Source organism: Barbatula barbatula (assembly GCF_947034865.1).
Source record: "Barbatula barbatula genome assembly, chromosome: 6".
Lineage (NCBI taxonomy): Eukaryota > Metazoa > Chordata > Actinopteri > Cypriniformes > Nemacheilidae > Barbatula > Barbatula barbatula.
This window is the reverse complement of record NC_136765.1, coordinates 3,960,758-3,987,762: the sequence shown is the minus strand read 5'-3', so window position 1 is coordinate 3,987,762 and position 27,005 is coordinate 3,960,758. Positions and strand designations below refer to the sequence as shown.

The following is a 27,005-nucleotide window of genomic DNA, read 5'->3' as shown; positions in this document are numbered from 1 at the left end:
ATCTACCGGAAGTTGTCATGAGCCGCGACTTTTGTTTGCACATGTTAGCAAACGTATTCGTATCGTTTTTGCTATAAACAAAGTTTGTCTTGATTCTAAATATTAATAAAGTTCATATCTAATTATATACATTTCTGCTCTTAGCGCGGAAAGGACAATATTGATTTTAACGCGTACCCGTGTCGTTTTTACATTGATGTTCAGAGCGGGTCAGCGGAGCAGGAACTAAGTTAGCATGATCGTATGAATTCACGGTTATAATTTCTTGAATTATATAATTCATAACGCTGTTGTAAATGACCAGTGATCGAAACATGGAGAAAGACTCGAGGGTGATGAAGACGTCTGCGCCTTCAGTGTCACAGATCAATGCTGAATATGTCACTCAGGTGCGTAATAAAAACCTGTAACTTAAATGTATTATTTACACAATGTTTAGCAGACGCTTTTATCCACAGCGACTATACATTTCTAATTTAAGTGAGGATTTATTTATTTTGTAAATGCATTTTCATACACAAAAACAGATTGTTAATTTTATTGAGTGTGACTGTAATACGACTGTGATTTTATTCTCCCTTAAGCTCGCCAATAAATACTGGGCTCCTCAAGTGAAAAAGAAGCTGCCCTTCGATGCTCAGGTGAGACGTGCATTGTTACAGATGTAGCGGCGATCGGTGCCTCCTCTTCAGGGGAAGCAGTAACACGAAGCTCGGAAAACCTTGCTTGTATCCAACATGTGTGTGCGCCGCGTCATGTCAAAATACGTGTTCGACGCTTTTATCATAAGATGCGTCTGCAGCATGCACTTATTTTAACATGTTGCACGATGCACATATGTTCATGTGACGCGCCGAACACGCATTTTGAATTTCTGCTGGCACTGAAGATTATGCACAACATGGTCAAATATTCCACTGATAAAAGGTTTGCATGTAATAGGGTTATGCGAGTTATATTGACGGCATAACTGTTGAAGTGAATTGTGGAACTGCACAATTTGTGCGCATTCCTTATGCATTTATAGTGTTTGTGCAATGGGGTTTTTATGTTCATTGGCACAACTAAAAATGTTCCGTTTCATGGTTTAAATGATCTCTGTCTTTTGGACACCACTTTAAGTAGTATGTAACGTACACTGTTAGAATATGTTGTATGTCCCGTCCGCTGTTGTGTATGAAATAAATGACCTTTAGCGTGGCTTTACGGTCAATGTGTCACTTAATGATTGTGAAATGTTTTTTTGTTCTCAGATCATCGAAGACGTGTACCAGAATGAGATTCTTAAATCAAAGTACGTTTATTCCCAGAACATGGTTGAACGTAGCTGTTTTTCTCAATTGTATTTTAAGCACAGCCGTACGGAATAAATGATTTGATCAAGTTGTTGCTTGTGTCCATCTTTTCTTTTCAGATTTGCCATCAGAAAGATTATGTTGCTGGAATTCAGGTTTGTGATTTACTATAAATATTTTGCAATGAAATGATGCTAAAGTGGTGTTTCTTACCGTTTGTGCGTTTGTTTTGCAGCCAGTATCTTGAGAACTATCTGTGGGTGAATTACACTCCTGAGTCGTCCACAAACAGCTACCTGATGTCCATCTGCTGTATTATTAATGAGAAGTTTCGTGAGAACGTTCCTGCTTGGGAGGTTTGTGTGAAATGTTGATTAAGTAAAAGGGACAGAAATGTGAACAAAATGAGGTGGATTCAGTGTGTGAACAGATGTCTAGTCCACGTGAATACCAGTGTATGATTAAATCAATAGTAGATCCATTTCATTAAATGTAAAGTTTTAGCAGATCTCTTGTGGGGTTGCATTGACACTCTGTTGTCCGTCCCTGCTCAGGTTTTTAAGAAAGCACCTGAGCACTTCCCGCAGTTCTTCAAGTGTGTTATGGAGGCGTGTCTGTCTGGCGAGCAGTTCGGCCTGTCGCTGCGAGAACAAACCATTCTTCTGCTCTTCCTTGATCACTGCTTCAACAGTCTGGTTGGTTTGCGTGACTTTTTTGTCCTTTTTTAACAAAATGATTGTTAACGCATGTTTGTGCTGTCATCTTTTATTAGGTTATGTATATTGTTCATCTAAAATACCCTCAGCCAAGTATTAGAACACCCACAGTGTGAAAACCCTCTTTTAAAGCATGTGACAATTTTATTTATGTAGTGCTTTTATCAATTTTTATTGTTGCAAAGCTAGTACATAATAATCATAATAATAGATTAATGAAACAAAGACATTAAATATAAATAAAAGTTAAATTAAATTACATAGTATTATTGCAAGATATTGTCCATGCAATGAAACAAAAATAAGTATTTCATTATATTTTTAGAAACATTTATCAATTTAATCAAAATCTTTATGTAAAGGATAATGTACAGGCAGCCTGTTGTTATCGCAGAAATAAGTAACAGCCAGCTGCTTGTACGTTATCCCATTTATTACATGGCTACTTGCCACATGAGAAAACAACCGGACATTAAATATTTTATTAGCTAATTTCCGCGAGGAAAAGCCGTTTACTTTTGGTTTTAAGGTGAGAAACAACGTTCAAATGTCACAAACAGGCCATTTGGTTTAATCATTTGTAAATATGTTGTCAAATATATTATTATAAGACATATTTAAATAGAATTTGTCACAAACCCTTGTCAAAATGATTTGCTGCATCTGAGTTACCGTGTTATAAGTTTTGAGAGGTTGTTATTTGGGAATAACAAACCTGCAAATGCTGTGGCTGGCCAATCAGAATCAAGCATTCCAACGAGCCGTGTAATAAACTATTATTACAAACTAACATGATATGAGCCATCACGGTTAATAATACTACCGATGACGGGCAATGGTTTATTTACAATATTATAATATAATGAGCAGTATATCAACATTATTTTCAGTCAGCGCTGGAACCCATACAAAATTGCAATAATTACATATGCAAGTGGAATTTATATAAGTAATAGGAAAGTACATGTCATTCCAGTAACCTTGAGATTATTTATATTAGATGAATTTTGAGACAGTGTCATATTTTATTACCATTTTCCAAACCACAGAGAATAAACTGTGATCATTTGAGAAATTTTGAAGGTGTCTATATACATTTTGGTTTGACTGTATAGTACACAATGTAGATATGAGTTTGTGTGATCTGTTCTTCATTACAGGAAGTTGATCTGATACGTGAGCAGGTGCAGAGACTGGTTTCTTTGCCAATGTGGATGTGTCTTATACCGGTGAATATGGAAATGTCACACTTCTTTTACATCACATCATCTACTACACATTATTCAGAATGTTCTTTTTTTAGTTTAATTACGTAAAGTCTGAATTCTTTTGAAACTGAGAAATCTTGAAAATGTCACGCATCTTTTCCACTGGAATGGTTACACTCACTCTTGTTTTTGTCCATGTTCAGACTCGATTGCAACAGGAATTGAAGAAAGTCCCAAAACTACAAAAGTTTTGGAACCTCATCAAGAAAAATTACGAGAAGATGGACGCGAAGGAAAGGGAACAGTAAGACACCTTCTGATCCGTTATACATCTTAAAGAAATGACATTAATGTTAGACATAACTTAATAAATGTTTCTCGGGTTGTCACAGGGCTAAAAAGGAACGAACCTTCCTCGCTGAGCTCATCAAGAAATTCCTGCTGGTTCTCAGGTCCATTCCAGCATTGGGTGAATAATTATTCCAAAAGAAAGATTTAAATGCCACACATTTTCATAGAGAGTAGTTCTGTTGTAACTGACAGGTTGACATCAAGTCCATCAATTTCATATTTGCATCTTTTGCTATCAATGTATTATTACAGAACTGTGTTATGCAAATTCTGGCATTGAAACTCACTGGCTTTAAATAGAGTGCCGCTTGTTTAGATGGGGTTGGTTTCTCTTACCCATAATACCTCGGTGTCCCTGCCACCCCCATGGCTGTGACTTCATTTCTCCTCCTGTGATGTGACCTAGCTTCAGAGCAGCTGACGGTCACCTGCGGGCATTTCTTACCGTTCCACTTACGCATGACTGCCCAGCCACCAACCTGTTCATGTTGTGCCCCCCCCCCACCCCTGCTGCTCATGACTGTGAAATGATGTGTGTTATCACTGGTGTAATGATGTTTGTGGGTGTTCCCTCAGGTTCTGTCTCCCTGGAGAAGGTTCATTACTGCGAGAGATTCATCGAGTTTATGATTGACCTGGAGGTAAGAGACATTTGGTCGCATCAAAGAGAAAGATTTTTGCCAATTTGCTGTGTCCATGACGTTGTTTCTTCAGCAGAAAAGTAAAGGTTTTATTTGCCACTTTGTTCGGTCAGGCTCTGCTCCCGACCCGCCGCTGGTTCAACACTGTGCAGAATGATGCTCATCTGGTGGTGAACTGCCAGCTCTCTCACCTCGTCCAGAGAGAGGAGGAGGGTCACCTCTTTTGCCAGGTAACACGCCTACTAACTGCCTTGCACTGTACCAGGAGTGTATTGTATTGATAGACGGTTTTCTCAGTTTGGAGAGAAAACTAATGTTAACATTTACCACTTTTGTTTTTTAATTCAACTTGTATAGCAACATAACACATAAATAAATGTGAAAACCCTTGTGATTTGTGTTTAAGTTGTTGGACATGTTGAAGTTCTACACCGGCTTCGAGATCAACGATCAGACAGGTAACGCTCTGACAGAGAAAGAAATGACCACCCTCCACTACGATAGAATCACTTCTCTACAGGTAACCCTTCTCATTTCTGTCTGATCTGTATTTATGACCTGCACACTCAATGACGTTAGCTTGTGTTTGTATATCTCCAGAGAGCAGCGTTCGCTCATTTCCCCGAGCTGAACGACTTCGCCCTGTCGAACGTGGCGGCCGTGGACACACGTGAATCTCTGACCAAACAATTCGGCCATCTCAGGTGAGAGATGCTTCAACTCAGTGAGATCCGAACTGAAAAAGTTCATGTATTATAGTGGGTATTGTTTGTTTCTGCAGTTCAAACACCCTCCACCGGGTATCGGCATACCTATGTCTCCTGCCTGAGCTGCCAGACAATGAGGAGACCACCTACGATAAAGAATTCCTGCTGGAGCTCCTGGTAAGTTCATCATTAAATGCAAGTTCAGGTCTGGTGTATTCTGACCTGCAAATTTCTATCACGAAAATACTTATTTTCATGTAATTCCTTCAGGCTTTAAGGGATAGTTCACTCAAGCACTCATTATTTGCCTATTATTTCAAGCCTGCATGGCTTTTCTTTCTTTTGCAGAAGACACAAAATAAGATGTTCTGAAGAATTTTGGTTACATAGGAACGGCAGTACCGCCGTGTTTTTGTTACCAACTATGTAATCAAAATATCCTCCTTTTGCATTCTACGAAAGTAGGTCGTACTTGACCTCATATTTGGCAGGAATCTGGCAGCTGAGTCTTGTACATACCGTAATTTATAGGCTAGATTTCAAGACCCCAGTAAGAAGAGCGTTACGGTAATCTAAAGACTATGCACGATTGCTTCCGCGTTTTGTCTCAGTCCGCTCAGTTACATCTGGCACATGCAGCGTCCATAGGGAACAATGAAGTTTTCACTCAAGATACAACTAGAACGTAGAAAGAGTTCCTACATCAAACATCGACGACCAAAAAGGGAAAAGGCTTCAGAATATCCATTTCAAGCTACATCCACAAATATGATAAAATAAGAAAGTCAACTTTTGCACTTACACGATCACAGATGCACTCACTAATGCTGAGCTGTAGTGTTATCAGTTTGCTGAAATGTGAATTTTTTGTAGTAAAGACATAGTGGAGCGATAACTAGTGGAAGTGGCTTTGCTTGCTGAGATTTTAGTGTACGTACGTTATCACCCTGCGTGCATAGTCTAATGTGCAAAAAAAAAACTCCATGAAGAAAGATAACTTAAGGCTTCGCCTGTGACCCACAAACAACAGTGCCAAGGACTTGAGACCCCACTATGCTCGGAGGTGGGTAAACTAAACAAATATTGCGTGCAATTGCAATACCCCCCGGGGGTCTGACCCCTACTTTGGGAACCCTTGACATGAGGTACAGTGTCACAGTTTCCGAGATTAGAGAAGTCTTAACCATATTCTTTACATGAGGCTCAATTGTTAATGATTTGCATCAGATTTTTTTCATTTAAATAAAAAACTGTCAAACAGAACCTTCAAAAGTTAGGGTGAACGAACCTGCTTAACACTAATGGGTGCCGATGAGCATAACTGTAATCTTGTCACCATTTAGACAGAATTTTTATTCTCTCAGAAATGCAATGCTCATGCAGGATGACAGCCCCATTATCACCAGGTTTTGAATGCATGTAAATCTGGTCTTTATGTGCATAATACAATTTACAACAAGCAGTCTGCAGGGTCTTAAAAAGTATTAAAAGTTGATAAATACATTTAGAGAAAACGAATGCCCTCCAAAAGTTTTAAAAAGTCTCAAATGCCATTTTTCCAAAGGTATAACATTTGATAATCTTTTATAGTAGTTGTTCTAAGGATTGTTATTCTAAGGAGGTTTAATGTCTCTAGCCTTCCTTTCGGTGTGTTGGTCAGAACACAAGAGGGAATCACAGATCAGGTTTAGTAGAGGGGGTTTATTGCGTTCTTGATATGGGTTAACGATGTATGTGTGGTTCTACAATAAACAGAAATAATACGTGCATTAAATCACACATCCTCAAAATGAAACTATTAATGTACAACATATTCAGCACACAGCATACATATCACATAAACAACAACTCGTAAAGCAATTTACGTTACAACAGCGCCGTCATATATTTATATACACAGACTTGGCGCATGCAAACAGAGAACGAAACAAAGTGTCTGTGTACGGATGATCAACCTCACACCCAATATTGTACATTCACTTAATTATGATATTTCTTACTCTTTAGTAAAGCAGCATAACCCATGCATGAACTGGTATCATAATAACAAACAGAACCGGAGGCGCTAGCATAGCATTAACACAGCGTGATACACTAAACCTCGTAACAGCGGCAAACATAAATATGAATAAAACAATACTATGACTATCAATGGTCTTCTATGAATAATGCATGTGTTTTTAAATGTGCTATATAAATAAAATTGTATTGTATTCTGAATTGCTTCACCCTGTATCTCAGTCAAGATCACTGAGATCGGGGGACTCAAATTCCCTAGCCGTCCCCAGAACTCCACTGAAAAATAGGGGTGACCATGCTTTTTCAGCCTATGGACCCAAGTTTTGGAATAGCTTACCCCTTTACATTAGATCAGCACAAACTCTGTCACTTTTTAAATCCTCTTTGAAAACGCATTTGTTTTCGCTAGCTTATAAATTATCGTGATGTTTTATTTCTATGTAATATGTTACTTATGTTCTTCTATTCTATATCTTTTGGCCTTGTTAAGCACTTTGGTCAACGCAAGTTGTTTTTAAATGTGCTATATAAATAAAATTGTATTGTATTGTAATAAAACGTGGACTTACAATCAGTCATAGACGCACAATAACCCATAAAAGGAAAGGATAATTTTCCTGGTTCGCGGCCACGTCTTCCGCTCATTTTCTCCTGCCGACTAAACACGGTGACTGACAGGTGCGTTAAGCCCGCCTCTTCAACAATAACATCTTTTCATATTTGTCCGAAGAGGTCATATGCTAAAGTTTGCCTTAATTTAATCATTGCATAGGCGAATAGTGGGAGGTCCATTTACACCCGGTTGCTAAACAACATCATTGACTAATTGGAAATGCAAGTTTTCATGCAAATGGTTGGAGGTTAAAGAGTTGAAACCATGGCCGTCTCTGGGAATAACAGTAAGGTGTACTGCTCTGTATGTCGGAAGGCGATTAGCGTAGCCTCGTTTCTCTTTCTAAGATAACCTTGCATTGGGTTAGTCACTCAATTAATTCTCTTGTGTTTCGTTTCCACGCTTCTGAATAATGTTGCATTAATAAGGAGGTTAGTTGTGCTAGCTTACAAATAGTAAAAGCAAAATCTAGTTAAAGTTAAAGTGTCGCCAATGTAAGCGATACAAACTGCCGATTGAGGTCGTAAAGGGGTCAAATGGCGCGTATACGTGTTTTTCAGTGTCTTTTGGGTGTTGACCTTGAACACGCGTTTCAAATAACATTATTTACATTTACGCATTTGGCAGATGCTTTTATCCACAAGTTTCTTCAGGATGCCCGTTCTCTGAGAATCAATCCCATGATCCCCTATATAAACTCCTTTTACAGCTTTGACAGATTAGAGTGTTTGGTTTGAACTTTTCTTGCGGGTGTTTTTGGTCCATTAGTGGTCCTGCTTTGGCCTGTTTTAATTACGCCCTTATCTGTGATGTGTCTGTGTTAATAGATTCAGTGTCAGGCAGTAATTTGAAGTCAAGTACGGTGAAGTGCACGTGCTGCGGGCAACAGCAGAGTTAATGCAGGTCACAACCCAGAGGAAACGAATAAAACTTGAATTGGGTAATCTGTCTGACACTTTCCTGATTCATTCATCCGGTTTTAAAAAATCAGCCCTTGCATCACGTGGACTTGACTTAATATTTTCTCAGCGGAGCATGTCACTCGTAGGGTTTGCTCATTTACAGTACAAGCAATAGCTTGATGGATTGGATTTATACAGTTCAGTCAAATAGTCGAATTTTTTTTTTTAAAGCAAAGCTTAATACATCAGACGAATTTACATAGTGTGCAGTTGCTTACATATTCTAAAGCTGTTTCTTCTGGGAAATTAAAATGTTAAACACACACACGGTTTGAGTGAAATCGGTCAAAACAGCTTGCTAAGCTCTGGCTCAACGTCACTTTAAACCCGAGTTTTCATTTAACTTCACGAAATGAGTTGGATTAAAACCTGAAAAGTCGACAGCAATAGAGCTGCGTGTCAATTTATTGCACAATAACACGTTCACTCAGTTTTCCTGCCCTCTCATTACTGTACTCTGTAATATAAACGCTGTAAATGGCAAAACCAAAACTTAACTTAAACCACATCATTGTCCTTTTAATTTTAAAACTATTACAAATAACTTACTGAGACCAGTTTTACTGCACGTATGCACTGTTGTTCTTTTGTTGCACAAATTGCTTTGTATTGTTTTCCCCAACTTTGTAAGTGGCTTTGGATAAAAGCGTCTGCTAAATGACTAAATGTAAATGGAAAAAACCCAGATCTACCACAAAAGGCATTTCAAGAAAATGGATTCTAAGCCAGACAGAAATCTGACTCTGTTATTTCTGGACTGTTGAAATACTCATAAATGATGTTTGTGGGTGTGTAACAGTTCTATATATGATGGGTGTATGTGTGGCCCAGACTCGTACCGTGAGCAGAGCCTCTCGAAAACCTCACCGTTCACTGTGTCTTCTTTCTAATTTCCGTTTAGGTGTCCCACCATAAGAGGCGTATCTCTCAGATCGAGCAGCTCAACCAGATGCCTCTTTACCCCACCGAGAAGATCATCTGGGATGAGAACATCGTTCCCACCGAGTATTATTCAGGAGAAGGTGGGCATGTCTGCCACGTGCATGTGTATCATGAAAATTAATTCTCAATTGTTTGCTTAAATTGTTTTGGGCATCAGACGTATTGTGAAATTCAGTCAACTGTCATGTGACTGTTTCGTGTCGTTTTTTTATTGAAAGGTTGTCTGGCTCTCCCGAAGCTGAACCTGCAGTTCCTCACCCTGCATGACTACCTATTAAGAAACTTCAACCTCTTCCGTCTGGAGTCCACTTATGAGATCCGTCAGGACATCGAGGACATTGTGTTACGAATGAAGCCGTGGTTGGTTTTTACCAATTGTGTCACAATTTAATACTACAGTAAATTGCATAAATGCACACCTACATAATGATAATGATGTTTGTCTCACAGGCAGTCTGAATATGGAGGGGTTGTGTTCGGCGGCTGGGCAAGAATGGCACAAACCATCAGTTCCTTTTCTATTGTGGAGGTGGCAAAGCCTAACATCGGCGAGAACTGGCCCGCCCGTGTGCGTGCCGACGTCACAATTAACCTCAACGTCCGCGATCAAATAAAAAATGAGTGGGAAGGTATGAATCTTTTCCCTTTCTGTGTGGGACTCTTGTCACTTTATTTCTCTGCACTCTGTGTAGGGTGAGATCTGAATTCTGTATTCATATTCATTTTAAGTAATGCGTTACAATTACTCATCTGAATGATCTTGATTTTTGTAAGATGTGCTGTTAGTGTTATGGTATAAACATTTCAAATTAGAGACTAGAATGTCAGAGACTTGTGTATTCTGTTCTCTGGAACGTAACTCTTCACATTGTTCTTTGGTTATTACAGGGCTGCGTAAACACGACGTGTGCTTTCTAATAACGGTGCGGCCTAACCTGCTGTATGGTACACGCTTTGACCGCCGGCAGCCGTTTGTGGATCAGGCCGGTCTGGTTTACGTCAGAGGCTGTGAGGTGCAGGGCATGCTGGATGATAAGGGCAGAGTCATAGAGGAAGGTAAGAGTAAGGAATGCACTGCTCAGCAAATTGGCCTTTTTTATCCACTTTTTTACGTAAAACATTTTGAGAACAAAACTTGATGCCACTGCACATCGAGTCAGAAATTTGCGTCCAAAATTTCTGCACGTTAAAAAATAAATACGACCTCACGTTGTGTCAATCACATTTACACACTGCCTCCGTCATTTTAATCCATCATAAAACAATTTGGATTGGGTTCGATTTCCTGCGTTCTTCTAATCCGTAGCAAGCATTTTGAGAGACGTTTTGACAATTTTGAGACACCGTTTAAACAAACACCAAATACGAAAAACACATACAAAAAGTTCAGCCTGTATGTGCAAAGATCTTTACTCTCAATTTAATTTATTTAATTCTTAATGACTTCCTTTCTCTCAGATAAACACAATTTGTTTGTTGGCCTGCCACCAAAAACAGAAAATAAACACAAGCTGAGTAGCAAACGCAGGCAGAATTATTGGACCAGAAATTATTAGGTTTCTTTAAGTCATAAGCTGTCCGTTACAGTTATTTTAATATGAATTAGAGCCATTCGTAGGCACAGTATTTTGTTTTAAGATTCATTTTTGTCCTGTGCTCAAATGCATTATGACGTCATTTAGACCAATACATAAATTCACATTTATTTAGAAGTGTCTTTATCTCAAGTGATATAAATAAGAATTACATTTATGAATTGCATTTGGTTTGAGATCATGTTTTTCGAAAATGCATTGGTCACTTCATATATGAACTTTGCATGAATGTTTTCTGTCAAGGTCCTGAACCAAAGCCCAAGCTGAAAGGCGATGCTAGAACGTTCCGGGTATGGCTCGACCCGAACCAGTACCAGCAGGACATGACCAACAGCATCCAGAACAGAGAGGAAGACCCATACGAGGTCTTCAATATCATCATGAGACGCAAACCCAAAGAGAACAATTTCAAGGTGAGAAGACTCCCCTTGTCAGCATAAAGTTTTAACAACCAGCCTTATCGAAGGCGTCAATGTTAAAAGATGGATTATTCAGATCATACTTTGAGAGATCTTGCAGTGTTAATAGAATGACATACAATACCACACTTATTGTTTAATACGGTTTTATTTACAATGTTCACATGAAACTTTAAAACAACACAATAAAACCAGGAAAACGTATCCGGTTCCCGTCGTAACCTTGAAGAGGAGGGAACAAAACATTGCGTGAAACGCTATGGGAATCCCCTTCTCCAAACATATACTAAAGCCTTATTGCACAACGCCAGTAGAATTTAAAATAGAACTGGCCAATGTCGGTCAAGATGGCACTTAGGGGCATGGCCACCACCCCTATATAGTACACCGTCTGGACACCATACCCTCATAATCTTTCGACTGAGCGGAGGCATCCTCTCCAGAGGCGGCATGAGAGACCTCCCTTGAAAGGGAACTCAGGCGGGAAAACAGTCCAATGCGCCTTACCTTAAAACAGTCCTTGAATCCTTGTGTGTTGACAAAAAGTCCAAACTGTGAGTGTCCACCAGCATATATACAATTCAAGAGCAGTGAAATCCAAAAGTATGAAAAGGAGAGTCCACAAGATGATAACTCCTTCCTTGATCATGCTGGTTTCATGTTACATATATATACTTCCTGCTTCCAGTCAATGTTCCCCCAAATTTTTCATGTGTCTGAGCAAACACACAAACTCCCTGAGAATTCCTTGGACCAATGTGAGCAACATCAGATGTGCACACTGTGGCCACACCAGTATCACACCTGTCCAAAACCTAAGATCATAACTAACTTATTAAAATAATCCAATGACCGCAGTCATTTTTTCAGATTTGTTTTTATATAAGGGATTTGGCCCACTAACAATGAAAGAATATGAGCTTTTTATGTACATCAGAAAAAACAACAAAAGTGACCAGCTTTATAGTAATAGATGCACGTCAAAAAGTCTGCAGTAAAGTAGGTCCACTTTAGACAGCTTCTCTGCCTGAATTGTAGTCTGCAGCTGTTTAAAGGAAGTCCATCTCTAGGCTGAGGCTGTGAGGGTCTAGGTGCACAGCAAGAACTGCTGCCACTTCTGGTTCCAAGTCTGCACACTGGGACTCCAGCTAGAGCAGGAAAGCCACCAGCAGAAAGAACACAGACAAGGAGGGATAAAATAAGCAAACAAAAACCTGAGATCATAAGTTACATGGCTCAATAAAAAAAATAGTTTCCATTAGATTACATTTAATATAAGTGATTTGGCCCACTAAGAATGAAAATGACAAAAATCTTGATTTCATGAGCTGTGTGTAAGTTTTATGTCAGGGTGAGGGTCCTGCTCTGGAAGAATTGAGTGTTGAATGTACACCTTTCAGTGATCAAATTTTGTTCACATAAAAACATTCAAATTTTGCACAATGAGGTGTTTGCTGTAGCACGTACGTGTGATTCCTGTAACACTGTGTCTGTAAAATGTATAATTACAGTTTTTTATTTGAATTTTACTAATCGTAATCTAGTAACAGCATTTGATGATTCAAATCCACAAATGGAAATTCTTAATAAATGACACTAGAATACTGTAAGTACAAATCTGATAGGGGTTAATTTCACCTTATTTTTCCCATCTGTCCTTCTCACTTCTCCAGTGGTTGTAGACTTTGTTCAGGTTGATGGCCCCGTCTGCTTCTTGCTTTGACTTTATGCGCATCAGTTGGTCCAAATGTGCCACTTCAAGACTATTTCTGGATGCTCTTTTGATCTAATTCATCAAACTAAAGCCTCTTTCACAATCTGCACTGGATGCTTGAAATGTAGCACAAACATCCACAAGCTGTGAGATCTCCTTTAGCTCCTCACATCTAAGTGCTGCAGCCACCATATCTGAGAATGTGCTGATTGACCCTTGTTTCAGTTTAATGGCCTCAAAAGAATGTGGGTGGTGGAGAATGGCTTCATACTTCTTTGCTAGTGTAGCAATGTCTTTTGATCCATACTCAAAACTGATGTCAGAGCTCAATGCTTCAATGTCCAAAGCAGACCAATTCATCTTCTGGAAAACGAGCATCCAAAGGATCACAGAGCTTACGAATAAAAAGAGTAATCTCACCAGTATTTCTGGCATCAGCTGTTGAGGCCCTCATCACCTCTTTGACATGGTCACTCCACTGAACATCCTTCTCATCGTTCAAGTATTGGGAACGCAACTTCTCGATCTTTGCTCTCGCAAAGCAGTGTCCTTTCATAACAGTCAGGTTGCGTCTTTGAAAACAAAGACAGAGTTGTGCCAGCTCACCCAAAACTTCTCCCAGAGCAGTGAGAGTAACCTTGAACTTTGAATCTCTCAGCTTTTTGTAGCAGTAAATTGCCATTGGATCTCTGTTATCACTGGATTCTCTTTTGCAGTATTCTTTAAGCACACTGTAGTTCCTCAGAACAGCATTCACAGCTTGGTGCCGCGACAGCCATCGCACTTTGCTCAGAGGCCTGAATGACAGTGTATCCTCATCGAGAATCTTTGCTAGGTCCTCCATTTTGCCCCTCTTCACAGTGGAGCGAGAGAAAGTGGAAAATACAATTCTAAGAAACGTTTCCACATCTCGCATCAAAGGCACATCTTTCCAGGCACCATCAATGCCCAAGTCCTGTCTGTGGGCCACGTGATGTTCTTCCGTTAAGTGTGGTATTTGCCGCTTTAATAAAGCTGCAACTCCATGTGCTTTCCTAGCATTACTGAGGCGCCATCGGAGGTAAGCAACACCATTCTCTGTAAGTCCAGTCCATGTTTGGAGTAAAACTGAGTGATTGCCTGCACAATATCGTGAGCAGTGCATGCTGTCAGCTGGATGATGCCGCCGAACACAGTTTTATAGTTGATGTAATTTTCCTCCCTGTATTTTATATAGGACTAGCATTTTGTGCACTGATATGTCATCTGCTACATTTTTAACATTGCACATCGTCTCATTGATTGAGTTCACCCGTCATTTGTGACGGGTTCAGCCATTCCATCTTAAAAGAGCCGCATTTCTTTTTTACTTTTTCTTGATGGGTAGATGTGCCACTAACCGTTCGTTTCACCATAGTTTCGGGTTAGCTAGCTTAATTTTGACCCCGCTCTGTAAACTAAGCGTTAACCTGCTATATAGCCGCACGTACGCATACAGATCTGTTAATGACATTGATTGGCTGCATGAGTAAATAAGTGTGAGCCGCATCGTGTCATTGGCAGGACAGTGTTAGTCTTTGTTTTACTGTAGTCACTCACTGACTTGCATTGCAAATGGTACAGAATACATTTTTATGCATTCATTTACAGATCAGGTAGGACTTTATTTTATGCGCTGCATAGATATGCTGTGCGCAGAGATCGCGGGAGCAGTGCGCGATTGCGCAAGTGCGCAGCTTAGAGGGAACATTGCTTTCTAGTCACATGACAGGCCAATTAAGCACTTGTCACTTGCCAATTAACACACTAAAACGGTTAAGAGGGATACAATGGACTTAAGAAAACATGTAAACCAATTCAAACTAATACATAATATAACTGTAATAAATATAGCAGTAAAACATGTCCCTTCTGTGACAGTGTCACAAAGTTTGTTAAACTTTTAAAATTTGACTCTTTATTTTTGCTTTAAAGGCTGTGCTGGAGACGATCCGGAACCTCATGAACACCGAATGCGTGGTACCCGACTGGCTTCATGACATTATTCTAGGCTATGGAGATCCTGGAAGTGCCCATTACTCCAAGATGCCGAATCAGATTTCCTCTCTGGACTTTAACGACACCTTCCTGTCCATAGAGCACTTGAAGTCCTGCTTCCCAGCTCACACTGTGAAGGTCACAGAGGAGGACCCTGCTCGACAGGTCCCGCCTTTCAGGTCAGAGGTCTCCAGTAATGTTAAATTTCAAACAGCATTTATGGTGAAACAAGAGTTCTGTTCCAAGGTCCTATTGTGTTCCCCACCGTTTTTTGCTGTTTTATTTTTACCATACCATCAGTATTTGGTGTTGGTACGAGGTGGTGATGTTCTTTGATGTCTTCATTCTGCAGAATTCAATTCCCAGTGCAGGCAACAAAGGGTAAAAAGCGTAAAACAGACGAGGGAGATATGCCAGATGAGGAAGATCTCACGCTGGTGGTGGAGCCGCACATGATTCCTAACAGGGGGCCGTATCCCTATAACCAGCCCAAACGGTACATATTTCCTGCCCCAAAGTTTTAATGTGTGTTTAAATCACAGATTAAAACTCTGGAGATGTTGACATTTTTGTCTTCTCTGACAGGAACACCATTCAGTTTACACCAACCCAGATTGAAGCCATTCGTGCAGGCATGCAGCCAGGCCTTACTATGGTAAGAGATTTGTTTACCGCCATATGATTCTCAGAAATGATCACTTCAGTTATATTATTTTAGAATTAAAGGGATAGTTCACCCAAACTATCCCTTTAAAACAAGCAGTCATAATAACTTCTACTCCTTTGATGCTGCAGGTCGTTGGTCCTCCAGGAACAGGAAAAACAGACGTGGCTGTTCAGATCATCTCAAATCTTTACCACAACTTTCCCGAACAGAGGACACTGATCGTCACTCACTCGAATCAGGTACACGGCACCATCCGGATCACAAACTCAACAGGTTAATGGGTCCTTAAAGAAATGAACCGTGTCTTTGTGTCGTTCAGGCTCTGAATCAATTGTTTGAGAAGATCATGGCACTGGACATCGATGAGCGGCACCTGCTGCGTATGGGTCATGGAGAAGAAGAACTCGAGACCGAAAAAGATTTCAGCAGGTTAGAGACAGAAACAACAACACCAGAAACATACACCTTCATATTCGTGGGAATCTCTGTACACTGTAATCTCTAAAATTAGGCCTCTGAGATTAGCACTTCAAATCACATTATTTGTGGAGAAAATGGATGTCGTCGTCAGTTCTGAAGGTAAACTGTTAGTGCTGCATTGTTTAGTGCCATGGATGGTCTTAGGCTCTCATCCTCGTATCCCTGCCCCCATGATAACAGTTTCATATTTTGAAGCGTGTTTTTGTACAAAGCGCTGGAGTGATCAGATGATTCTGACAGATCTTGCCTCGGTCACTGCTGGGGATTGAGAAAGAACACTCGATTCTGGTACGAGTACAGGCTGCTGTGTTCTTTCACCTTCTCTTTTGTAATGACTCTCTTCTGTTCTCCGGCAGATACGGACGAGTGAATTACGTGCTCTCTCGCCGTCTGGAGCTCCTGCAGGAAGTAGCTCGTCTGCAGGAGAGTCTGGGTGTTCCTGGAGATGTCTCGTACACCTGTGAGACCGCTGGACACTTTTATCTATACCAGGTACTTTACCAAACCTGCCTTTCACAGCTCTCCAAACTGAGTCTCGGCCTCATGAGTCCCATCTTTAGTTGTACAATATATTGCACACAAAAATGTTCGTTGATTTCTACGGCATTTTATGATGTAAATCTTATTCCAATTTTCATGCAAATTGGAATAGGATTTCATTTAATTGTCAAAAGAAACACGGTAAATAGACATGATACAGCAATGAATCGCAAAATGGAGTTTGGAGGAAACTGAAGATTTGAAGTCGATAAAAATACATTATTCCACATGTAACCAAAATCATCCATGTTCATGTAACAACTGTATTATTTTGGATTGGCAACCACATAAACACATCGTAATCACGGTAACGTAAGCAACATTTAAAAACATAAGAACAGACTTGCCGTGAACGGTTAAACTATGTAACGTTAGTCTACAAAACAAAAAATATGCCGTCAGTTTCGCCACCTGGCCGTCAAATGTTTCTTCGCCTGCGTCACGGTACCAATAGTGTAGGAAAACAATGACGTTTTCTAATACGTAATTACGCGCATGCTCAGAACGGATCGTGCAGGTGGAACGGATCGTGTACTGACACCGTACATGGCATTCCTAATCGACGGAGACACAGATGTTGTAAATGTATCTAAACCAACTGAAATGTATTTCAGTTCAGTGAAGCATACTTTTTCAGTAAGTTACCATTCTTTGGTAAAAAACTAAATTTTTACCAGATTGTTAGTTAATCATTAACAAGTCAATATCGCCTAAATGGGATCCGGTCGAAAATTTGTGTGCACCCAAATTTTATGCTGGTGCACCTAAGAAAAAAAAAGTGCAAAAAGTTAGTCTAGAGCCCTGATACAAAGTTAGTGTTATTTTTTATAAACCTTAGCCTTCATTTAGTGACCAAATGTCGGCAGTACTGCCCCACCAGTGTGTGTGAGGTCTCGCTGTACCAGTGGACCCCCTCTCTCAGCCTGTGAGCCGGCAGGAAGGCAGCTGACTTCTAGATTGAATAAGTGCAAAAAATCATCAACCCTCAGCTCTTATGCCAAGCTGCTGCAACATACGTGTAGGTCTAATGAAGTGTATGTTAAGACCACGCTGTTTTTGTTAATAAGTGGCGCTGAAATGATGTGTCTGTCGCAGGTGATGTCCCGTTGGGAAGAATACATGAGTAAAGTGAAGGTGAAGCCCGGCCGAGAAGTGCGTACAGAAGACGTGGCGGCGCATTTCCCCTTCCACAAGTACTTTGCCAATGCCCCCCAGCCTGTGTTCAAAGGGCAAACGTACCAGGAGGATATGGACATCGCCGAGGGCTGTTACCGGCACATCCGCAAGATCTTTACCCAGCTGGAGGTGAGACAGGAAGTGTTACAGGAAACTCATTTTGGCGGCTTTGGTTCCAAGTATAAGTAGCAAATTATCAGTATTATTTTACTAAATCTTTAGATATCTAATATAGGCATGTGAGCATTTATATGAATCCAGAAATAAATAGTGATTATAAGATTAAAGAAATAATGATTTATAGACCACTGTTAATGCAGATTTACATTTCAAGAGTCTGCACATAACAATATAAATTGAGGAATAAAATGCATGCAATTGAGCAAAATTAACAACATGGCGATTATTACAAGGTTCTTTATAATTTGATGGTCAGTCGTAACATTCAGTAGTCGGATATATTCACTGTTGTCAATGAAGAGCTGTTGCATTTATATGGAATGCAAGGACGTGTTAGTTTTCATTATTTTATTGAATTGGAAAAAGACATCCGCATGGTGAAAACCTGTTTCTCAACGTAGGTTTACACTGTGTGGGGCAGGGCCTGTGTGCATTTGTTTGGTCGTCGAGAAACAGCCTCGCTATGACTACTGGGGGTCAAAATGTCCTCATTAATATTGAATGTTTTGATAGGATTATTATTAATGCAATTGCGCATCAAATATTAATTTCCCACTGGAGACAGTGCTGAAAATAAGCGGCTGGGTCAACCTCTCTTCACTGTATGCTGTTCTGAGGATGACCAAAGGAACTCATTTCAAACACATCACAGAAACGAATGTAAATACATTAAAGCCAATGGGTGCAACCCTAATTTTTATAGATTGGACATGAAATGGACAGGGATTTAAACAGCTGTTAACACTTCCATTCATACGCTGGCAGTGGTATTATATCACTGTACTGTTTGCTGTATTTAAACTGTTTAAGTGTTTGCTAACAAACTTTGATGCATTATCAATATATACTGTGTAGTATTCTACAGGTAAGACATCTGATTTCGTCTGCAGGAGTTCAGGGCGTTTGAGCTGTTGAGAAGTGGGTTGGACCGATCCAAATATCTGCTGGTGAAAGAAGCCAAAATCATCGCCATGACCTGCACGCACGCCGCTCTCAAGCGCCATGATCTGGTGGACCTCGGCTTCAAGGTATCACCAATTCCATGTGCCAGTGATTTGTAAACATGTCATTCTTCAGAACAGATTCTTAATCCAGTGGAATCTAAATTATTCAATTAATTTGAACATAACTGTACATTTCTAATAACTTTCTCATTTAATGGCAGCCTCATTTAATAAAATGTGTAGACAAATGTAAATGTTCTTACTTAGAGGAGGTAGTTTTGATTCGTTTGATGTGGTCCTTTCATGCTGTGTTGTTTTGGTTTTGATGGTTATGGTTCTAAAACAGATGTATCCAAATGTTCGACTAAGGCCGTGTTCACACTTGACTTTTCTTTTTGAAGCTGCTAGCGTCTGTTTTAGATTATAATCTTATGGAGTAAACCATGTTTTCAAATTAAGTCCCAAGAGCTTTTTTTAAACACCGGCGTCTTTTTCTGCAGCTAACCAATGATAAGCGAGTAGCAAGACCTGTAGTTTCCATGACAACATAGAAAGAAGGTAATTGGTGTAGCAGGATCGAGTTCGAAAAAGGCAGCCGAAAATGCTGGTTGGAGCATTATTTTGTGTTTAACTTTCAATAACTTTTGATTGCATTTCCAGTGAAAAATTAGTATTGTATTTGATATGATATATATATGTATATGATATGACAACCAGTATATGATTGGTTATTGCAAATACGCTCTCTGTTTATAATTCAAATAGAATTCCGTTACGCTGCCTATGAACCTTCGTGCACAAATGCTGCCTCTAAACATTGGCGGCTGCTATTTGTAACCACGAGTCTGCAACCTGTCAACTTTTTCTTGTCAAAAAAGAATTCAAATGTGTACACGGACTTATAGTGTACTTTACTAAGTTGGGATGTATTTATTTAAAATAATTCTGATATGTCTTCAGTACGATAATATTCTAATGGAGGAAGCAGCTCAGATCCTGGAGATTGAGACCTTCATACCTCTTCTGCTGCAGGTACCCCTCTCTCCCTCTTTCTTCTTGTTTTCTTATTTTATTAAAATCTAAGAAAAAAAATTATAGGGGGGCTACTGGAACAATAACCTAAAAATAACACAAATAATGTAGGACTGAATGTAATTGTTAAATAGGTATTTGACAGGTGATATAACCATGTATCATTACCTCTTGGCTTAAAATGAAACATTCAACCATCAAAGCATTTACTTATAGCATTAATAAGCGAATTTAAATTTATTGTGACAGAAAAATTTAAATGAAAAACCCTTCTCATCTACCTGAAACTAAGATTTATTTCGTCAAAATGTTGCCCTGACGTTTTTTTTATTATGAATATTTAATATATTCCTTTTCTTCAGATGCATATGTATAGAAATTTGTGACACTAATGATAAAACCATTTTATGATTTGTGTTATCTGTGCAGTTGTTTGAAATGATTACACTTTCAGCACGCACATGTGTTGTGTTTATGAGGATCTCCGAGCAGATGGTTCATCTGAATGTGGCAGATGGTTTCTATGGCCCAATTGTTCAGTTTAAAATACCAGAATCCTCCAATCATTTCATTAGACCCTGAGGAATGTGAATGAATTTAAAGAATGCCTACCAAAGCTCTCACTCAATTACCCATAATTCTGCAGCATAATTATTTAACTTTCTGTGTTCTCCAGAATCCGGAGGACGGCTACAGTCGACTGAAACGCTGGATTATGATCGGTGATCACCATCAGCTGCCGCCCGTCATTAAGAACATGGCCTTTCAGAAATACTCCAATATGGAGCAGTCGCTTTTCACACGCTTTGTTCGTCTGGGGGTGCCCACTGTAGACCTGGACGCTCAGGGCAGAGCCCGGGCCAGGTTGGTACATTTAGCAACCTTTCTAAACGTTTATTCACACAGTAGTTAACTTCAAAATTTGCCTCCATGCACTTTCCATTGTCATTTTTAGTCCTACTATGGAAAGTCAATTTTGATGTGAACTACTCTTTTAACGTTCGGTTGGACATCCACTAGGGGGAAAACGATATTTCAGTATGGGCGTATATATATATATATATATATATATATATATATATATATATCAAATGACTTACAAAGAAAAATTCATGTTACATACTGTGAAGAACGATCTTTTAAATGATATCCTTGATGTTTAATATTATTATTATTGAGGAAGGCCATGTCAAAGGTTGAATTCATGGTGAAATGAATTATTAAAATCAAAATGTTATGTCTATTATTTTTAAAATGACATCATGAGACTTTAGCTTGAATTTCACAGACAGGCTCACAAATAAAACAGATGTTTTTAGTGTCCTCATTGACATTCTCTTGTGTTTCGGACAGTCTGTGTAACCTGTACAACTGGCGGTATAAGCAGCTGGGCAACCTTCCTCATGTTCAGCTCCTGCCAGAATTCCAGGCTCCGAACCCCGGGTTCACCTACGACTTTCAGCTCGTTAACGTGGAGGACTTCAACGGCGTGGGCGAATCGGAACCCAACCCGTACTTTTATCAGGTGAGCGTGACCTCACGTATCTGTGGACGGCCTGTGGTTATTTGCATGTATGTAAAAATGAGGTCGACGGGTTTTGATTTACATGCTTTGGATGTGTTGGCAAGCCTCAGCAGGTTCCGTCTGGAACGAGTGTATGTTTCCCCTGAAGCTCGGCATTGTTCATAAGTGATGACCATGAGTCCTGCTATGTGGCCCTGATAGCGTTAATTTGAACCTGGAGGGATTTGTCCTCCTTACGGTCTCCATGGCGATGCAGACGGCCCAACCGCGTGGCTCTAATGGGCCGTATGAATGAGCCTGTCACAGGGTAATAGGATGGACTGTTTTTGCTCAACAAGCGCTTGCTGCGGTTGAAGAAGCATTTCTCATTAGTAGCTTGTACCCTGCCATGTCAGCAGTGGTTTGTTAGTTAAAGTTTAGTGATGTTCCACTTCATAGACACAAAATGGCTTTAGGTGTGAGACATCAGACACGGTTTGAAAGCAATGTAGCTGTTAGCATCTTGAGAATCTGACATCAGCCAGCTCAATAGTGCTACTCCACAGACTTCCATTAGAAGAGCTTTATTGTTTGGTAATAGACAGCATTTGTGTCAATACAGATTTCTTTAATAATGTGTTATTATAGTAAGTTGTTTTACACATTACAAGTTAAACGTAACTACATTTAAAAGTACAACTTGCATATGCATTATTGAGTTTTCGGTTGAAACGTGTCTAACATGAGATTTGTTCGCAGAATCTTGCTGAAGCCGAGTACTCTGTGGCTCTGTACATGTACATGCGTCTGCTGGGATATCCCGGCGAGCGCATCAGCATACTCACCACCTACAACGGCCAGAAGCATCTCATCCGTGATGTCATCAACCAGAGATGTGCCAACAACCCCTTCTTTGGGCAGCCCAATAAAGTAAGACCAGCTGACTGTAATGCAATGTGTGTATGACACACTGTTTTAGCTCAAATGATGCAGATTTTGAGTGTGTGTGTGTGGTGGGTGAGTTATGCTGCTCTCCTCTGCACAATCCGTTTCTTCAGTTCAGCATTCATTCTTCTGCATGGCTTGCAGCTGTAAACAGGCTGAACTTTGCTGGACTTGAGCGTGATGGGCAGAATCACTGACCAAAGATTGTAAATCACTGTTGTTCTGTTTTCGGCTGAAGCTTTGCTAACAGCATGTCAGAATTGGTAAAACAAAGCAAACTTTACTTCGAGCAGATACTGTCAGCGGGTTAATTGGAGACATCAATTTGTATCTGCCACTGTAAAAGCACACATCTTGCTTATGAGCATTTAACTCTGTAAGCAGGCTATAATAAACTGTATGAGCACACATATTGCTTATGAGCATTTAACTCTATAAGCAGGCTATAATAAACTGTATGAGCACACATATTGCTTATGAACATTTTACACCATAAGCAGACTATAATAAACTGTATAAGCACACATCTTGCTTATGAGCATTTAACTCTGTAAGCAGGCTATAATAAACTGTATGAGCACACATCTTGCTTATGAGCATTTAACTCTATAAGCAGACTATAAAAAACTGTATGAGCACACATCTTGCTTATGAGCATTTAACTCTATAAGCAGGCTATAATAAACTGTATGAGCACACATCTTGCTTATGAGCATTTAGCACTATAATGAAAAGCATGATCCTTTGCCTGTTGGAGAAATAATAAAGCAAATCTGTAGTCCACATTGTTCAGCCAGCAATGAAAATTCTGATGACATTTACTGACCGCTCAAAGCAAGATGATATTATAGTTATTCTTGACTTCCGTTGTATGGACACAAAACCATTTTGTGTCAAAAACATCTCTCAAGATGTCTTCCATTGTGTTCCACCGAAGAAAGAGTCATATTCAAATGATGAAGAAATTAAAATTTTTGCAAGTGACTTCCTGCATATATGGAAAAGATTAGCCAATGTCAGACTATTTTGTTTGTATGAAGTTAGCTGTGATCTGGGTTGAGAAGAGATCACAAACCATGCCCTTAGCATTTAACATTTCACTGCAGAATTAGGCCACTCTCACATGAATATGCACAGCATGTATGAAACCGGGCGACGGCACGTGTCCACGCTCCCCGAGACCTGCTGATAAATTTCACATAGCAGACCATCTGCTGAGAGGCAGCGGTCCAGTAACTGTGCCCGAGGAAGAGCGGAATTATAATGACTATGGCCCAATGAAATACGTCCTTTTTTACAATAATGGTGATATTGTTGCCCACATGAAAAATACTTCAGTATGCTATAGCATTTACTCATTAACTATGGTAAGAAATCCAAATAACTCAAGTTTTTTAACCTTACGGAACAAAATCCAGAAAAGTATGACGTAATGCAACTAAGTTTATATAAAGCTGCATCTCTCCAGAGCATTTTAGTTTTTAACACATACTTTAAGGGATCATTCTGTCATCATTGACTCGCCTTCGAGTTGTTACAAATCTGTATAGATATATTTGTTCTGATGACCACAGATTAAGATATTTGGAAGAATTCTTATAACCAGACAAATTTTACCACCCATTGACTCTCATAGTAGGAAAATTTACAATGGTAGTCAAAAATGCCCCAGAACCGTTTGCTGCTTTTGTGTTCAACAGAACCGATCAATAATAAAGTCATTTTAACTACTATAGGGGGCAACATATGTTTGGTTATAAGCATTCTTCCAAATATTTCTCGGTGTTCATCAGAACAAATAAATATAAATCTGCTGGTTTTTGACGCAGGAGTCATGATGTCAGAGGATCAGTTGTTAAACCCTTCTTTACGTTTTGCAGGTGACCACAGTGGATCGATTCCAAGGTCAACAGAACGACTACATCATCCTCTCTCTTGTGCGAACTAAAGCTGTGGGACACTTGAGGTGAGTTTTCTGTCAAGACCAGCCATTCATTTTGTCTCACATCCGTAGATGCATAGAATCATGGCAATCAGGATTGCACCGTCTATCATATAATCCAGGTTTGGATTGGAACTGTTGCAGTCAACAAAATGAGAAAATTGTAAATTACTTGTTCGCTGTTTACATTGGTGAATGAACACCGTGGCCAATCAGCATCCAGTCCTATCAAGTTTAAGCATTTAAACAGAGATGTGTTTCAAGTTTCATTTCATTCTCATCCTCTCTTGCAGAGATGTGCGGCGTTTGGTCGTGGCAATGTCTCGAGCAAGGCTCGGCCTCTATATTTTTGCTCGAGTGTCTCTGTTCCAGAACTGCTACGAGCTGACACCAGCCTTCAGCCAGCTGACCGCACGACCTCTTCAGCTGCACATCCGCCCGCACGAGTACTACACATCTGTGAGTAGCACAAGTACATCACATCTGTTAGTACGACACATCTGTGAGGATAGCGTGAGTACTAATGCATCTGCGAGTTTAGCAGCGAGTTCTGTGAATGTGAATAGAGAACTGTAGGTACTACACATCTGTGAGCGTAGCATAGTAATACAAGTCTGCGGGTGCAGAACATGTACTACACAGCTGTGGGTATTACACACCTGAGTAAAGCAGAAGCTCTGAACATCAGGAGTAGAGCAGAAATACAGTATTTCTTATGTGAGTGGGCATCACACAGGGTTGTGCTTTTCATGCTGTTAAGTCTAATGCTCTCAGAGCTTCAGTGAGTTCATGTGGACATCACTGACCTCAAACTGTCTTCAGAGGTCCAGAGGTGAAACGGCAGACTGGTGGGAGCGGGCCACTGTCTCCTCTCTCTCTCTTTCTCTCTCTCTCTCCCTCCCTCTCTCCCCTCCCTTTGCCCCATAGCTGAGAGTCTTTATGCAGTCCAATTCTCCCATGTGCTTCACATTTTCACATTCTGGCAGAAATAACGTTGATTCTAAAATGTATGGTCAAATGACAACAAAAGTGCTCAGTCGCTGAGATACAGCGGGTGGATCAACTTACCCACTGGCTCATCTTTCTCCACTCTTCCCTACATGTTTCGTGCAAGATGTAAATAATATATTCAAGGCAAGTTTTCAGCTTTTTTGCTGAATTGCAAAGAAGAATGATATTGAATCATTTATTTATTATAATGAATTAATTATAATGGCAAATGCTAATAAAAAGACATGTTTACGTTGTTTTTGGTTGATGACAAAGCTGTTAATCAGTTTATTTAAATAAACACTTAAGAATAAGTTATTAGTGGTAGGGAATCAAACAATACACATATAGTTTGCTTTGTTTTAGGGAATTTAGTTCAGTAAATTGTATTACTTGATTTCTGCTTGTTTTTTTATCTTTCTTTTTACACTCGCTCATGGAAATATAAAGATATGTTGGGACTTAAATTTCACTTTTGTGACTAAACAGGAAAGCATTTGTTAATTTGAAACATGTGCTGAGTGGTCCTCTCTCTCTCTTCTAGACGGAGCAGCGTTCCACCCAGCCTGACAAGGTGGCCAAGGACATGCCGGAGATGGCTAACCTTGTCTACAACATGTACATGCACATGATTCAGAGCACACAGCAGTGCAGACAAGTAAGCGCTCATATTATCACCAATATTTCTGACTACCCCATTATCATCATCATCTCTCTGTGTATATACATGATCAACCAGAATTACATCGATATTAGTGAACAATTTAAATGTTAACTTAAACAACCGTACGAGACTAGAATACATCTGCAGCTTAGTTAATAGACAACCCTTTTACCCTGTTTGTTACATATTTCTAGTTTATTGCTAGAAAAATATTTTAAATATGTTATGCTGAATCCTGGAATGCGTATTAAGACCGTGAACAGGTCAGTTTTTATATCATTTGTAGTTGTAATGCCTGTGTAGATGTTTCCATCCAAAAGTCTAAGGGTGTCTAAGAGACCAGTTCAAATATAGTTTGACCTCACAGTGTGGTGTTTCTCTACAGCAGGACCTCCTGGATCCTCCACGGCAGGTCCCAGAGACAAAGGTGGCCATGGAGGTCGACGATGGTCCTGAGACTCAAAGCGAGAGTGAACAACAGCGTGATGCTGAGGTTGGGGAAGATCAAGCTCAGACCGAGAGGAAACATGAACCCAGTGAAGAAGATGAGGAGAAGGAAGGTCACGCTAAAATGCCCGAGCATCCGGGCAGAGACAGTGACAGCGGCGAAAGCGATAAAGACGAAGAACCCTAGACTGTCTGACTTGTTATTTTCTTTTCTTTTTTTTCTGTTCACTGCACATTGGGCTTTGATAATTTACTTTTTGTAAGATTTTTAGTAATAAAACGGAATTAAACCATCA

At 39.8% G+C, this 27,005-nt stretch overlaps 1 protein-coding gene across 1 annotated transcript; it reads left to right on the top strand.

Moving 5' to 3' along the window:
• aqr (aquarius intron-binding spliceosomal factor) lies at positions 1-27,005 on the top strand. Its single transcript, XM_079457879.1, has 35 exons — positions 1-389; positions 585-641; positions 1,254-1,294; positions 1,415-1,450; positions 1,531-1,651; positions 1,850-1,990; positions 3,172-3,240; positions 3,423-3,523; positions 3,612-3,688; positions 4,147-4,211; positions 4,325-4,441; positions 4,618-4,731; positions 4,812-4,915; positions 4,993-5,095; positions 9,414-9,534; positions 9,673-9,814; positions 9,905-10,083; positions 10,343-10,510; positions 11,293-11,462; positions 15,136-15,377; positions 15,551-15,694; positions 15,784-15,853; positions 15,994-16,104; positions 16,185-16,294; positions 16,702-16,837; positions 17,981-18,190; positions 19,132-19,269; positions 20,146-20,217; positions 20,894-21,081; positions 21,571-21,742; positions 22,481-22,651; positions 24,547-24,632; positions 24,902-25,067; positions 26,143-26,256; positions 26,648-27,005. Exons 1-35 carry the CDS (start codon positions 297-299, stop codon positions 26,894-26,896), a joined length of 4,398 nt encoding a protein of 1,465 aa, XP_079314005.1. The 5' UTR covers positions 1-296; the 3' UTR covers positions 26,897-27,005.

Bases quoted from the DNA above. Each gene is read 5' to 3' on its own strand.
- aqr (XM_079457879.1), top strand. From the start codon at position 297: ATGACCAGTGATCGAAACATGGAGAAAGACTCGAGGGTGATGAAGACG. The intron at 9,815-9,904 runs GTTGGTTTTTAC...TTTGTCTCACAG, and splicing joins GTGTTACGAATGAAGCCGTG to GCAGTCTGAATATGGAGGGG. The intron at 15,378-15,550 runs GTCAGAGGTCTC...TTCATTCTGCAG, and splicing joins CGACAGGTCCCGCCTTTCAG to AATTCAATTCCCAGTGCAGG.